The 14,511-nt window shown below is 44.9% G+C and overlaps 2 protein-coding genes and 1 non-coding gene across 4 annotated transcripts in view; 1 reads left to right on the top strand and 2 right to left on the bottom strand.

The window, feature by feature from the left end:
* The window catches only part of PPP1R36 (protein phosphatase 1 regulatory subunit 36), a 40,123-nt gene extending 37,843 nt beyond the window's left edge, over positions 1-2,280 (bottom strand). The window contains exons 1-2 of one of the 2 annotated variants that reach the window (XM_044773752.2): positions 2,024-2,280; positions 1,093-1,157 (exon numbers count right to left, since the gene is read on the bottom strand). In XM_044773752.2, coding sequence (XP_044629687.1) covers positions 1,093-1,157; positions 2,024-2,092 — 134 coding nt within the window. In that variant the 5' untranslated portion in view covers positions 2,093-2,280. The remainder of the gene's footprint in view (positions 1-1,092; positions 1,158-2,023) is intronic. The other variant, XM_070513780.1, reaches the window with a different exon arrangement.
* Positions 2,281-7,179: 4,899 nt separating this feature from the next.
* HSPA2 (heat shock protein family A (Hsp70) member 2) lies at positions 7,180-10,012 on the bottom strand. Its single transcript, XM_014855288.3, has one exon. The coding sequence runs from the start codon at positions 9,575-9,577 to the stop codon at positions 7,667-7,669; it is 1,911 nt and encodes a 636-aa protein (XP_014710774.1). The 5' UTR covers positions 9,578-10,012; the 3' UTR covers positions 7,180-7,666.
* A 4,201-nt stretch (positions 10,013-14,213) lies between these two features.
* Positions 14,214-14,282, top strand: LOC123287507 (small nucleolar RNA SNORD2). The gene has a single exon (XR_006530830.1). It is a non-coding gene; the product is annotated as a small nucleolar RNA SNORD2 (small nucleolar RNA).
* Positions 14,283-14,511: the final 229 nt, after the last annotated feature.

The raw sequence follows: 14,511 nt of genomic DNA, 5'->3' as shown, positions 1-14,511 counted from the left end.
ATTTTATAGGTGAAGAAACAAGGTCAGGGAGATTAAGCAATTGAGCCAAAGTCACACAGCCAGTAAGTAGCAGAACTGACATTTTGAACCAAGATTTGTCTGACACCAAGGCCCTTTCTGCCACATACTCTGTCTCCCTCGACCACACTGTAAGCTCCTCAGTGGCAGGAACCGTCTTACTCATCTGCATGTCCCTGGAGCTATCTACAGAACTTCACAAAGCAGGCACTTACCAGATGTTTATTGAACCTGTTCAATAGAACTAGATTCAAGCAGAGGAAGACAAGAGGCAGGGGACCAATTAGCTAGTTGTAGGAAGATTAGAGATAGTTATGCAGGTAAGAAACTGTGAGAGTCAGAACTAAGTCCACGTTGGTAGGAATAGAGAGAAGGGTACAGGACTGAAAAATAGTTAAGAGATGGAATTGACAAGATGTGGTACCTGGATGTGAAGGTGGAGGGAGAGGTAGGTGCTTAGGTTGACTCCCAAGTGTCTGGCTTGGGTGGTTAACTGATGGCTGGGATTGCCCTTCACTCATATACAGGATAAAAGAGGCAAAACTGGTGATGTGTTTGAGGTTGCTGTGACAGATTCACACGGATACGTCTTTCAGGCTGTGGGACAAATGGGGCTGGAGGTCAGGAATGCAGTTGGCTAAGCACGTGAAATTTATAGTTCCATTATAAATATAATGACATTTAACATCAATTAAACATAAAGTCTAAATGTTATATTAGAGTCAAAATCTAAAGTTTGTGTTTCGTAGAATATTTATTTCAGTATTTCTGAATAATCTGTCCTCTCCAGAGCAGTGATTTCAGTTTTTGCTGTCAGATAGATGTGTCACAGAGCAGCTCCTGAAACATCACACTCGCTGAATGTGACACAGACAGGGAGAACGCTTGTAACACCAAATGTTATCAGAAAGTGCTATCTGGAAAGCTGCTCGTCATCTGGTTATCTCCCGTGGTAGGATTTCAGCAGATATTTCTTTTATTCTTTATACTCTTCTGTATTGCTTGAATTATTTTTTTTACCCCAAGCACATGTAAATTTTATAAACGCTATAATAAAGTTTCGTTAAAATTTACCTTCTGAATTCAAGACTTCTGGTTTCATCTTTCCAGTACCACATCCCTAATCGTAATCCCAATTGCTGTAAAATGAAATGATTGCAGCAAAAATAATTAAAAGTTCAATTTGGAATCCACATGTCACAATGAACTTTCAATAATAATTTCCACTAGTCGCCCTTTAACTCTATTCAATAAAGATGTAGGATCTTAAAGTGTTCTCTTTTCTTAATCTGAAGCTAGGATTTTATCCTTTTTAAAATTGCTTTTAGGTGTAGTTTCAGTAGAAAGGAATAATGGAAGGGAGAAAGAGAAGGAAGAAAACTTCACTTAGCCCGCACTAGCTCAGGGCTCATCATAGCAATTTAGCGATTAATTGGGACTCAGACCACAATAAACTGACGCCCAGAGCAGCCTCAACCTTCTAGAGGCGTCAGACACCCCCTAATATGAGGAGCCTGTTTAACACGGAGCCCGCCCTTCAGAGGACGTCCGCAAAGAACAAGTTTACCCTTTTCACCGAGCGGCGGCTACAACCCACCAGCATTCCCCCGCCCCGCCACCAGGGGATCCCACCCACAGCAGGACGGCGTCGTCCCCAGTAGGGCTATTTATATTGCAACCAACCAATTAGAGGTGGCGAGGTGGGACTTTCATAACTATCTAAATATCCGCGTAGGGAGCCAGAATTCAATTCTGACCGTTTCCCGGGTACACGTTCATAGTTCTGCTTTTGCAGGCAAATATGCCCGTAGCTCTTTGAGTACCGCTCGCCTCGGGGCTCAGGCGGCAACCCGCCCGCGGAGGAGGGCGGGGCCGCGGCGGAAGGAGTCCGGGCGGCCCGGCCCCGCCACCCAGCCGTCTCGGGCGCCGCGGGCCGGGCGGGGGCGGCGGCGGCGGGCCGGCCGTCACCGGCCGCCAGCGTGGGGGCGACCGAGGCGGCACTTACATCCCGCCGCATCGCGGCCTGGCCGTCCAGCCGCTTCCTCCGCGAGTAAAACTCCGGCACCCGGTGCATGGCCTCGCCGGGGCCGCCTCCCGGCACTGCGGAGGCAACCGCCCGCGGGCGCCGGACCCCGCGGCCTGAGGGCGAACCGGGGCGGGGACGTGCTTCCGCCGCGGCGGGCGGGCGACCTGGAGCGGAGGCACCTCGGCGCCGGCGTGGCTCCGTCCGCGCTCTCGCCTCCTGTGCGGCGCTGGCTGATTGGCGTAGCCATAGCAAAGCTGCCCAGGTGATGCTTCTCAAAGGGTCAGCGCTGCATGGCCTTCCAACCGTGAAGTCAACCACTTTACTGTTTCCTTTTTAATTGGAGTAACTAGATTCAGTTCTATAGGGAAGATCCTTTTGTTCCAAACTTGGTTAGCACTAGATTAAGTTCAAATCCAGACTGGGACTAGGTTGATGGGGGGGGGGGGGCGGGGGGGGGTTGAGGGGAGGAAGCGTGGAAATAAGGTTTTCAGAACTTGGTTCTGCTGCATAACTAGATGTGGGACCAAGAGCAAGACAACACTGATCTTGCTTCTGAAGATACCCTAGTCAGGGGTTATGAGGATTTTTGAGGAATAAAGCGTGTAAAGCGCTACCCTTAATAAGTAAGCAAAATTAGTGCTGCCCAACGTAAAGAAACTTGCTTTGTGTCAATGGACGTTCAACTGATATTTTTACATTTACGCTTTTCAAATCATGTGTCTTGTAATTCCTTCTTGCAACTGAGTTGATAGGCAGATTCTGATTATTTTTTTCCTTCCAACACTGATGTAAGCAATGCTGGATGGCACTACATGATTGGCAATGCTTAATATATTCTGCTTTTGTTTTATCCCCACAGCTTAATAAACGTTAAGAGATGCTCAGTAAATAGCTGGTGATTGTGTACTCCCATAAACTTCAAAAATATGGCAATAGACATTCCCCCACCCTGGCCCTCCCAGTCTCATGACTTGGCCACACACCAACACTGGTTATAGTGGTATAAAATTGTAATCACCTAGATTCACGTTCCACTCGCTTGAGTCCATTCCTGGCAGCTGATCCAGTTGGCTCGGATATATGGAAACCCACCTGTACACTGGCAGTGCTGCTTTGAGGCTATGGCCTCAAGGCTGGTTTTTTGAAGACGACTCACTTGAAGAGGAATAAGAACACGGAAGTCACGGAGAGTTTTTCACTAAGCAGTGTATATAACCAGGGGTGGTGAGGACAGGGAGAAATAATGAGCTGAAACTCCAGAAAGGCCTGAGAACGGCTGAGAGCTCTGGATGGAGTCCATTCACCCCACCACTATCAAGAAGACCACTCTTAAATTTCACAAGATTGTAACCTATCATTAACTCAATAAAAATTTTAAAAAGGCCACTCTTCAGTTAACCTCTTCAGTTTATCCCAATGAGCGAAGAAATGCTAGTAGAAAACCAAAGATCTTTTATACTTCACCACAGTTTAACTTCAGGCTGTCTAAAGTACAAAACTAAGGTAAAACTCAGAGTTGAGAACCCAAAACATGACCTATATAAAAATTACATGACAAGTTATTCCAAATGTGCTAGAGGGACATAGTATTTCAAAGAAACCTTTGATAACTCTGAAGGGACCATCTCATACTTCTGTATTACTAGACCCTAACAAAAGGGAATAAAAGATTATTTTTATGGCTCTAAATCATTATTTAAAAAGTGACCTACTCATTTCTTAGGTTAGATTTTTCACCAATTTTGTCTTTTTTTGAATGACATTAGAAGCTCACAACCTAAAATGGAAATACTATAATTTTCCCTTTAGAAACAAACCATCCATGATGTTATAAAGTAGGGATAAAGGTATCATCTAAATATTTAATAATTCCAAGTGTTCTGTGAGGGAAAGATTTTTTTTTTGCCTAAGAGAAACTTCTCAAGGTCATAAAACATAGAACTAAATTGCTTATTTCAGGTTTTAGGCCCAAAACATTAACTGAATATAATGCATGCTTATACTATGAAAAAGTCATAATGGACAAGTTTTCATAGTGTTATAGTTCTGCCTTTAAAAAATTAACACATCAGAAAAAACAAAATTAACATGTCAGAAAACAGCCATGCCAGTATTAGAAACAGCAACTCTATTTTTGGTTGCTTATTTCCCTGATCTTGAATTCACAAACAACCTAATCTATACTGAAAGGGGCAGAGGAAGGAGCCTATGGCTACTTTATTTGATCTAAAGACATTTCAACATTAAGTATCACTGTATTAAAGTTCAGAAATGCATATACCCTAAAATATTTCCATTCCAAGAGCTATATCTAGAATAAATACCTGGCTTTTTTTCCAAAAGAGCCATACTTTTTCTTCAAGATATGAAATTCTGTATCTAATTTTAATGCTTAAGGATAGTCCTCCGAAACAGTCTTCTCATACCTATTTATAAATTAAATATACGGAAACAATTGAACATTCCTGTTGTTCTTTAACCTAAACATATACAGTCCCTTAGCAATTGTCTTGTCAGGCATGGATTTCAGATTCTTTAGAACTTCAATTTAATTCCAGTGTTCAAAAGCAAGAGGAACATGCCTCACAACACAACTTTTATAAACTACATTCAATTTAAAATAGGTGAATGCCTCATCATGGGCCTAGTATTTGAGCTTCATAAAAAGAAATCTTTTGATTTGATCTAGATAGCCAGGTTGTATTCCTGTTTAAGATTACAGACAGGATAAAGAAATTCTCATTAAGTCTCCTTGACATATTGAATAGATGATTCATTAAATATCCTATTATGCATAAGTTCAAATATGTACATGGAATTAACGTCTCCTAATGTACAAGTCAAGTTTTAATTTCAATGATAAATATAAAATTAATACTACAAAAAATTTAGAGTGAGCTTGTTTTGAAATTTCACACGTCTCAAATACTGTAAACAACCTGTTGTGTCTTATTTCAGTAAGTGTCTAGTTTTATTACTTCAAAACAAGGACAATGCATTAATCAGAAACTCGGGTAAGAATTTAAGTGCCTGTACTGAGAAGCGTATTTTGGCAATCCCTTAGTATCCTATATGCATTGCATTTGCTTTAGTCATGACCACTAGTCCCTAGTATAAGTCATTACTTTCAAGTTCAAGTGATGCTAATTATTCCTTAAACTGTAATTTAGCCTCATCCTAACATCAAGTACTTTTTCCAATGTTATCTGACTATGGCTGATCTAACATCTTCTAAGGAGTTCCCAAGAGTTACCCAGTTTCAAGTGACCCCTGGAAACACGGCTGCTTTGGTGGCTTTATCTTAGTAATATTCATATTTAGGTAAATTTGAGAAGACAGAATTAAATTAAAAACCCTCCCAAAGGCTAGGGGTTTTACAAATTACTTTTCAAAATAACCAAAAATAAAGTATCTACATAAATATATATTAGTGTTATAACAAGTTACCAGAGGCCAGGCCACAGGATCAGAGAGACTACCACTGGTCACTGTTTTGATACTTTAGAAACGAATCCCTTCTAAAGTGAGGTCTAAAATGAGTCATATTAATACCATATTGCACTTACAGAAAGACCTCATTATATTTTGAGGTTAGAGCAAGGGATAAACACTTTCAACAAATAAAGGACTAATAAAAGGTTAATAGAATGGGTACTATCTTGGTAAAATTCACATTAAATGTCACTCTAAGGCTACTATTCACCTGATTCTGTTAGTACCAAGGTAGTTTGTCAAATATTTATGTGATGCTATCTGTAGTCAATGAAACACCCTTAATGCCTCCTGCTGAAACGTTTCCAGCGTGGCATCAGCACTGAAAAACCTGAGTTATCTTCAGCTTTTCAGAGTGTTAAGAGCAATTACCTTTAAAAATTGTTTTAAGCTTATTTTGAAGCAATTTCACAATTGCCTTATCTCCTCCCCCCACCCAAGTGAGACTTCCCAAAAGAAGAAAACAACTTATATGTACGTAAGAGTCAGCTCTTGTGTGACGGGGTCATTACCAAAGTCCAATATTTTTAGGCTAATTTGTTCTCTAGTTGTTCTATTACTTCAAAAATTAATCTCTCTGCATGATATTTAAGAGTCCACTACTAAGTTAAAAATACAACTTCCATAATTCACTATCTTATGAACAACATGAAGCAAATCTACATCACTTGGAAAGAGATAGCAAAGTGTCTACATGAGGTGAAAACATTAGGTTAGATATGTATTTTTCAATCAGCTTTACTGAATTTCTCCCAAGTTCCCCTTGAAGAAGAGGAAAAATCGAAACAAAGCAGAAAGGTCATTCCACTAAAAAATAAACAGGAACCCCCTTCTCCCACGGAAGTGGATTAAAGCTTAAGCCCAGGATAGTGGGTCCCAAAGGGGTACAATATTCCTATCTGTAACAATCTCAAGTCACATATATAGGAAAATGGACAAGCTGCATATTAACAAAATACAGGACTATGTTGCAGTTTGTCTTTTAAAAAAAGAAATGTATTCTAGCGATTTAAGGCAGGTATTGTAAAAGCATTATGATTCTAAAATCAGAAAAAAAAATCTGTATTCTCTCTCCCTATCCCCCAAGAAATTTTAACTACTGGAAACATATCCTTATGGAATTTGTCATGAGCTCAGAAGTTGAGCTCTTTTGCTAGAAAATTAAAGTTAAAACAAGTTTGACTAAATTTGGTCACACTATTAAAGTTTGCCTGCTGTCTCTTGCTTCAGGCATCTATGTCACAGAAAGCAACTTGTTTCACACTACCTTGGGCTATTATGAGAAGGTAACTCCTGCCCCAGCTTTTGTTTGTTTAGAGAAAGAATCATTTTATACGTGACCCCAGAGTTTAGCTTGTATTTTGCTGGAATATTCAGGCGGATTTTCACTTGAACATTTAAGCCAAGCCTTGGGAATCTGGGCACACTGGAAGACACTAGTCTGGTTTCTGTATTAAAAAAGGGAAAAAAGTTTACCCAGATCTTCTCCCCTTAAATTGCTGGTAATTCAAAGCAGGAATCTCATCTGAGAATTGAACAAGATAAGGTTAGATAAATTTCACCTGGTACCAACAGCTTGCTTAGTTAAAGACCAACATAGATAAAACAGTAAGGAGGGAAAATTGAAAACTCCAAGACAGTAATTTTGAGATCAAGTTCAGCTTTACTTTAAATTTGTATTTATGCATGTATTTGCAAAAAGAATGCCTGTCCTTAACATTACTGCAATATTTTTAGTCTTAAAGTAGTACATAAAAATAAACAATTCAAGCTTCTATATATTTTATTGTTACCAAGCTCCCACAGAGCACGTGAGCAAACTTCAAGTTTCCCATCTCAAATAAATCTCTATGCACTAACTAAGCTAACCAAAAATGCTCAAGTCAGCAAACACGCAAAATGCATTAAAGAGAAACCTCGAATAATGTTTTTAAAAATCAAACTTTAGAATTAACCTTTTATAATTAAACTAAGTTGTTGCACCTTTCCTTTCGTATGCATACACCGGGCTACAGACTTCCAACAACAGATCTCTTACTTGGCACAAGGACTTTTCAAAGAAGAACCAAAAACAAAAGAAAAAAAAAATAGAGAAAGGAAAAGAGGTTTTACGCTGACTCGAGTGCAAGCTTAGTCCACCTCCTCGATAGTCGGTCCCCCGGAGGCTCCAGAACCGCCGCCGCCGCCAGGGCCGCCTTGGTAAAGTTTGCTGATGATGGGGTTGCACACTCTTTCAAGCTCTTTCTGCTTGTGTTCATACTCATCTTTCTCTGCCATCTGGTTTCGGTCGAGCCAGTTGATCACCTCCTGACACTTGTCGAGGATCTTGTTTTTGTCCTGGTCGCTAATCTTGCCCCTCAGTTTCTCGTCTTCCACCGTCTGCTTGATGTTGTAGGTATAGGACTCCACGGCGTTTTTGGCCGCGACCCGGTCGCGATTGGCCTCATCTTCCGACTTGTACCGCTCCGCCTCCTGCACCATCCGGTCAATGTCGTCCTTGCTCAGACGACCCTTATCGTTGGTGATGGTGATTTTGTTTTCTTTACCGGTGCTCTTGTCGGCGGCGGTGACGTTGAGGATGCCGTTGGCGTCGATGTCGAAGGTGACCTCGATCTGGGGGACGCCGCGGGGCGCCGGGGGAATCCCGGTCAGGTCGAACTTGCCCAGCAGGTTATTGTCCTTGGTCATGGCCCGTTCGCCCTCGTACACCTGCACCAGCACGCTGCTCTGGTTGTCTGAGTAGGTGGTGAAGGTCTGCGTCTGCTTGGTGGGGATCGTGGTGTTCCTCTTGATGAGTGGGGTCATGACGCCGCCAGCCGTCTCGATGCCCAGGGACAACGGGGTCACGTCGAGTAGCAGCAGGTCCTGCACGTTCTCTGACTTGTCCCCGATGAGGATGGCTGCCTGTACCGCGGCTCCGTAGGCCACCGCCTCGTCAGGGTTGATGCTCTTGTTCAGCTCCTTACCATTGAAGAAATCCTGCAGCAGCTTCTGAATCTTGGGGATGCGGGTAGAGCCGCCCACCAGCACGATCTCCTGGATCTGGCCCTTGTCCAGCTTGGCGTCGCGCAGCGCCTTCTCCACCGGCTCCAGGGTCCCGCGGAACAGGTCGGCGTTGAGCTCCTCGAAGCGGGCGCGGGTGATGGACGTGTAGAAGTCCACGCCCTCGTAGAGCGAGTCGATCTCGATGCTCGCCTGCGTGGACGAGCTCAGGGTGCGCTTGGCGCGCTCGCAGGCCGTGCGCAGCCGCCGCACCGCGCGCTTGTTGGGCGCGATGTCCTTCTTGTGCTTGCGCTTGAACTCCTCCGCCAGATGGCTCACCATGCGGTTGTCAAAGTCCTCGCCGCCCAGGTGGGTGTCGCCGGCCGTGGACTTCACCTCGAAGATGCCGTCCTCGATGGTCAGGATGGACACGTCGAAGGTGCCGCCGCCCAGGTCAAAGATGAGCACGTTCTTCTCGCCGCCCGTGCAGCCCTTCTTGTCCAGGCCGTAGGCGATGGCCGCCGCCGTGGGCTCGTTGATGATGCGCAGCACGTTGAGGCCGGTGATGGTGCCCGCGTCCTTGGTGGCCTGGCGCTGCGAGTCGTTGAAATAGGCCGGGACGGTGATGACCGCGCTCTGCACTTTGCCCCCCAGGTAGGCTTCGGCGATCTCCTTCATCTTAGTGAGGACCATGGAGGAGATCTCCTCCGGGAAGAAGGTCTTGATCTCTCCCTTGTACTCCACCTGCACTTTGGGCTTCCCGCCCTCGCTCACCACCCGGAACGGCCAGTGTTTCATGTCCGATTGCACCGTGGCGTCCTCGAACTTGCGTCCGATCAGTCTCTTGGCGTCAAAGATGGTGTTGGTGGGGTTCATGGCCACCTGGTTCTTGGCGGCGTCGCCGATGAGGCGCTCGGTGTCGGTGAAGGCCACGTAGCTGGGGGTGGTCCGGTTGCCCTGGTCGTTGGCGATGATCTCCACCTTGCCATGTTGGAAGACCCCCACGCACGAGTAGGTGGTGCCCAGGTCGATGCCGATGGCTGGGCCGCGGGCAGACATCCTGACGGAAAGACAGGCAAGCGACGTTAGGCGAGAGCACCCAGCAGAGAAAGTCCCCGGCGTCAACCAACGGTCGCTTCGCGCCACACGCCGCGAGCGCAACCAGCGTCTCCCGCTCCCTTCACTCGGCTCCTCGCTCTTATAGCCGCCTCCCTGCCGCCTTCTGGAAACGCCCGGAGCCAATCGGCTCCCAGGACCGCCCGCCCCAGGCTTGCCTGGGTCGGAGTGACCCGTCCCTGGCCCAACAGATTTCCAGTTGGGTGAGGGGCGGGACCCCGGTCCCCGCGGGGAGGCGAGGGGCGGCCGTTATGCAAATGAGGCCCCTCCCACGTCTCCCAGCAGCCCGGGCCGCCGGCAGCTTGGGGGCGTTAGGCTCGCGCTCCCCCCGGGCCAGGTGTAAGGTTTTTAGCGATCTTTGTCTTTCCTAGGGTGGGATTCGTCGACGTTCACAGGATTGGCAGGGAGCGCGACCAATGAGCAGCGCGGACTCCCAATTGGGTGGGGAAGGAAAGATTGGGGCGTGGCCGGGGAGGTGCGAGAGGGGAGCTGCGTGGGCTGTTCGCTGGCTCCTGGAGTCCTAAGGCTGGTCGGGCCCGGTGTCCCGACTCCAGTAGGGCGCAGGGGCGGGCGAATTCGTTCGCACTTGGTGCGCTGAACAAATTGGGCCGAGCCGGCTCTTTCCTTCCGCGCGCGCCCTTTAAACTCAGGGGCCGGGGCGTTGGCGCGGCCTGGGCGTGAAGGCGGCTCCCCCGCGCGGGGACGGAAGGCTGACTCGGCCGAGCCCGGGCCGGCCGTCGGCCCCTGGAGCCTGCCGTCGCGTGCCCCGCGGCCTGGGGGCGGGCGTGGCTGCGCGGGCCGCCCGGCGCCGCCGGTCCCTGCCTCGCTCCCGCGCTGCCTGCGTGCCCTGCCGCCTTAAGCCCCCGAGTTCGCGTCCCTGTTCTCTCCGCCGCTCCCCTGACCTTCACTTTCAGCGCTTCACGGGAAAATCTGTAGATTAATCCAAACCCGCGCGTCGAGGCCCCGTAAGATAATCCCACCTCGCTCCCCGCACGATGCTCAGTCCCCGGCGCACGCCGGGCGGCCGTGTGTACGACCGGCTCCCGTCTGCGACTGAGCTCAGCTGAAGGAGATTATTTTCTTTAGCGTAGGAGCATAATCCCTCAGAGAAGGTGGAAAAGGAGCGCGCGTCGTTCCGTCCTGTTTAAGGGGACTCAGAACAGTCTGGAGGTGCTGCCTGGTTGCAGGTGACAGGAGGTGGAAGCGAGTCCTACGGAAGGCTCCGGAAGGAAGGCGACAAGAAAATCGCAGCAGGAACAGTGATGACGCTTCACGTTGTAGGGGAAGCTCCCAGGTGCCTACTCTGTGAAAGTGAAAAGGCTGAGGTAGCCATAATTCGAGGGAGGTGCTGAAAGAACGGGGCTGTGGGCACACCAAGGAGGGGCACATCCAGAGGGGACAGTGTGTTGGCGAGGGCTTCCTGGAGGAGGTGACGTCCCTGAGCCAGGCTCTGGAGCTGGCCAGCTGAGAGGAGAGCAGAGGCGTTCTTCGTGTGGGTTGTAGCAGGGGCAGAGATGGGACAGTGCGCGGGGCAACTGCGAGTTCCACACAGGTTGGCGCCACGAGAGGGGAGCGACTCGAGAAACAAGGAGCCTCTTCAGGGGGGCGGGGCCTTCCGTGCCGGCCTTTTTCCTTAGGCTGTGGGAGGGGACACCGTCCTGGGAAGCAGGCTGGTAATATAGGGCCTGAATCAAAGTTGTGTGAAACTGGTGGAGAACGTTTCTGCCTGAGAAACACAAAAGTTACCTGTGACCAAAAAGTAATGTTGACAGAATCCCATAAAGTCAGTCAACGAACATTTAAGTTTATTTTATCTAGTTCTATATGTAATTTACAATCTTTAAAAAACACATTTGCTATTAATTTTTTAATCTCATTGGTTAAATAGTACAATTGGTAGCTACGATTCCCATCTCTTTTCCCATGAAAGAAGTTAGGGAAATTTTGAACTACAAAACCTTTTAAAGAATGTATTAGGAAAACAAAGATAAAATGTTTCCATTGAAGCTACCTTGAATTATGAGTACATATCTCTTGATTTGCTTCTTGGCAATTCTTGTCTTTTATGTGGTTAAAAAAAAGAGAGGGACTTAGTGAGCTGGAGAGCAATCCAAGTTCTTTGCAGAACTGATGATATGAATGTGATTTAGAGACGGGGGCCCAGCTCCAACTGAAGGCAGAAGGAACTGGGAGAAACACAGCCTCTTCAGATCTGGCATTCAGACAGCCCTCACACACTTAGCTCGAGTAAAGCCAGACTGCAAAAAGGCAGACGTGCCAGTCCTCACACACAAACTAAAATGAGAGCTTCGCAAGGGACAGGTTCTTTTTCAAGGTAGCTATGTACTATCTCTATGCACAGTTATTGCAAGCAAATCTTGCAATCTAACCACCACGTTCATCTTTAACACAGTTTTCTGAAACCACAGTAGCAATTTTATGTACATTTTCATTAGCTATATTTATTTTTTCTGCTGTATCTTTTCACCTAGTAAACTAATATTTCATAAGTTTCATACTTTAAATGGCATTCTGAGCTTTTCCCCCAAAAGACACAGGATTTGCATTTTGATTTTGTATGAAATAAATTTTTGCATTCCAAGAACATGATCATATACTCACCACTCTTGGAATTTTTACATTGTTCCATATTTATATTGATTTTTAAAAAATCTTGATCTACTGTCTTTGATGAGTGTGGCTCAGAATTCATTAAAAACATAGCCTATTAAAAATGATCAAATTAGCAAATTTATGGTCAAATAATATTCATCAGTGCCAGCTATGGTGCAGCAAAACAGGTAAACCCTGCTGGTGGGAATGTCAATTAGTACAGTCTTTCTGGAGGGCAGTGTGACTATTTTTTCTTTACTTTAAAGATGATCATACCCTTCATTTAGCATTACTTGTTGTAGGATGCATCCTAAGGAAATAATAAAATAGGCAGGTAGTATTATTTATGATAACAGCATTCAAAAGGAAATGGCTTAAATATCTGACAATAAGAAAATGATTACATAAACTGTAGTACATCCATATGATGAATTATTATGTAGACATAAAAATTGCTTACAAGAATTGTAATGACACAGGAAAAAGTTGTTGATTTAAGTGGAAAAATAAGACACAAAGCTTTTGTGTCTTCTTATCCTATGTACAGGATAATCATGTATATGAAAACTGCACCAAAATTGGTTATCTCTAGATGGTAGGATTATCAGTAATTTTTCTCAATTTCCTTATTATACTTTACAATTGATTTTTAAAAATTCACTATTAACATTTCATTGAAACAAAGTTCACTAATCCTACTACTTACTTAGAAATTATTACTGATTTTCAAAGAGTGAAATCTGTCTGGCAGATTATACATACTAGGGTGTTTCAAAGTATTTTTAAAATCCACTGACTGAGGTTCCACACAGTCTGGAAAAAAACAAGAGCTTTAACTTCTCTCAAACCCTCTCTAATTTATCCCCGGCACCCAGAAGAGTGCCTGGAACACAGTAGGGAGTCACTTGCTCAATGTTTGTTAAAAATGACCAAAGGTACATTATTTGACCAAAAAATGTGAAATAATAACTTCATTTTTTCTCTGTATAAGAAGAAGTTTCTCTGCCTACCTTGTATGTTTCTGTACTAAATAATACTGCAGAGATCAAAAGTTGAAACTAATTCCCATTGGAAAATATTTGTACTAAAGATAGAAAGATGCCTGGGATGCGGTCTAAAAGTCTGCGTGGGTAGTCAGGCCTACCCTAGGGAGACTAACTGAGCAAGAATAAATTTTTCTGGAATTACTAGGAAAAAATATTTATGGATTTTCTGGAACCCTCTCAATCTCTACTCAGGGACAACCGTCAAAAAGTTTGTGAGGGGCTGGCCTGGTGGCCTTGTGGTTAAGTTCACACACTCTACTTCACGGGCCAGGTTTACCGGTTCAGATCCTGGCGTGGACTTACATTACGCACGGCTTACCAAGCCATGCTGTGGCGGCATCCCACATATAAAGCAGAGGAAGATGGGCACAGCTGTTAGCTCAGGGCTAATCTTCCTCAAAAAGAAGGTTCTGGGTTGTTTTGAGGAGGTAATGTTGGCCTGAAGAGAAGGTAGAGTGAGTAGCAGCTTATAATTTGAGGACCTATGAGCAAACTGAAGTCAAACTAGTTATTATACTTAAGATCTCTATAAATACTGCCATTTTATAATTCTTTGGAAGTACCTGTCCCAAAATATTTCTCCAGTCACCTGTCACTATAGGAAAAATTTCACCATTTGTTTCGAGTCTTGAAAAACTCAGTCTTTAAAAGTTACAATTAAACTGTAGATACAGAGTAGTGTTGGGTAGGACACTGCCAGGTCTGGCATGGAAGGCTGTGAGACCCAAACCTGGACGAGAGGCCATCCTAGAAGAGAGGTGAATCTGTGACAAATTGTACCTATTTCAGTTTTGTAGAGAATGCTAACTTCGAGGATAGACTCTCGTGGAATCTGAAACAATCTGAAAGAAGTGAGGCTGTTGTCTTACACAAGGAGAATCAGATTCAATATGCCATTATTGTCAATACTTATGAAATTCTTATGAAATTCTGGCAATCATCTTTCAAGACAGCCCTCAAATGAAGAGAATACTCATTGCTGATCACTTGGAGGAAAAAAACACAACTTAAACTCTTAAACTGAAAATAAGATGAATTATACTGGTAAGGAAGTTATTTCTCTGAATAAATTGTTTGTTAGCTGCTCAGGAACACTATAATTATATCTGTACTTTATTATTTTGGTATTAGAGAAGGGAGGGAGTTGAGGATAAATTCTCAAATAACTTTTTAATAGAGCCAGGTTGAAAAAGTACAGTGTAAATAAAATATACAGAC

This window comes from Equus asinus, chromosome 7 (genome assembly GCF_041296235.1).
Source record: "Equus asinus isolate D_3611 breed Donkey chromosome 7, EquAss-T2T_v2, whole genome shotgun sequence".
Taxonomy (NCBI): Eukaryota; Metazoa; Chordata; class Mammalia; order Perissodactyla; family Equidae; genus Equus; species Equus asinus.
Note: the sequence above shows the minus strand (reverse complement) of the source record. Positions and strands in the feature narration are given on the sequence as shown.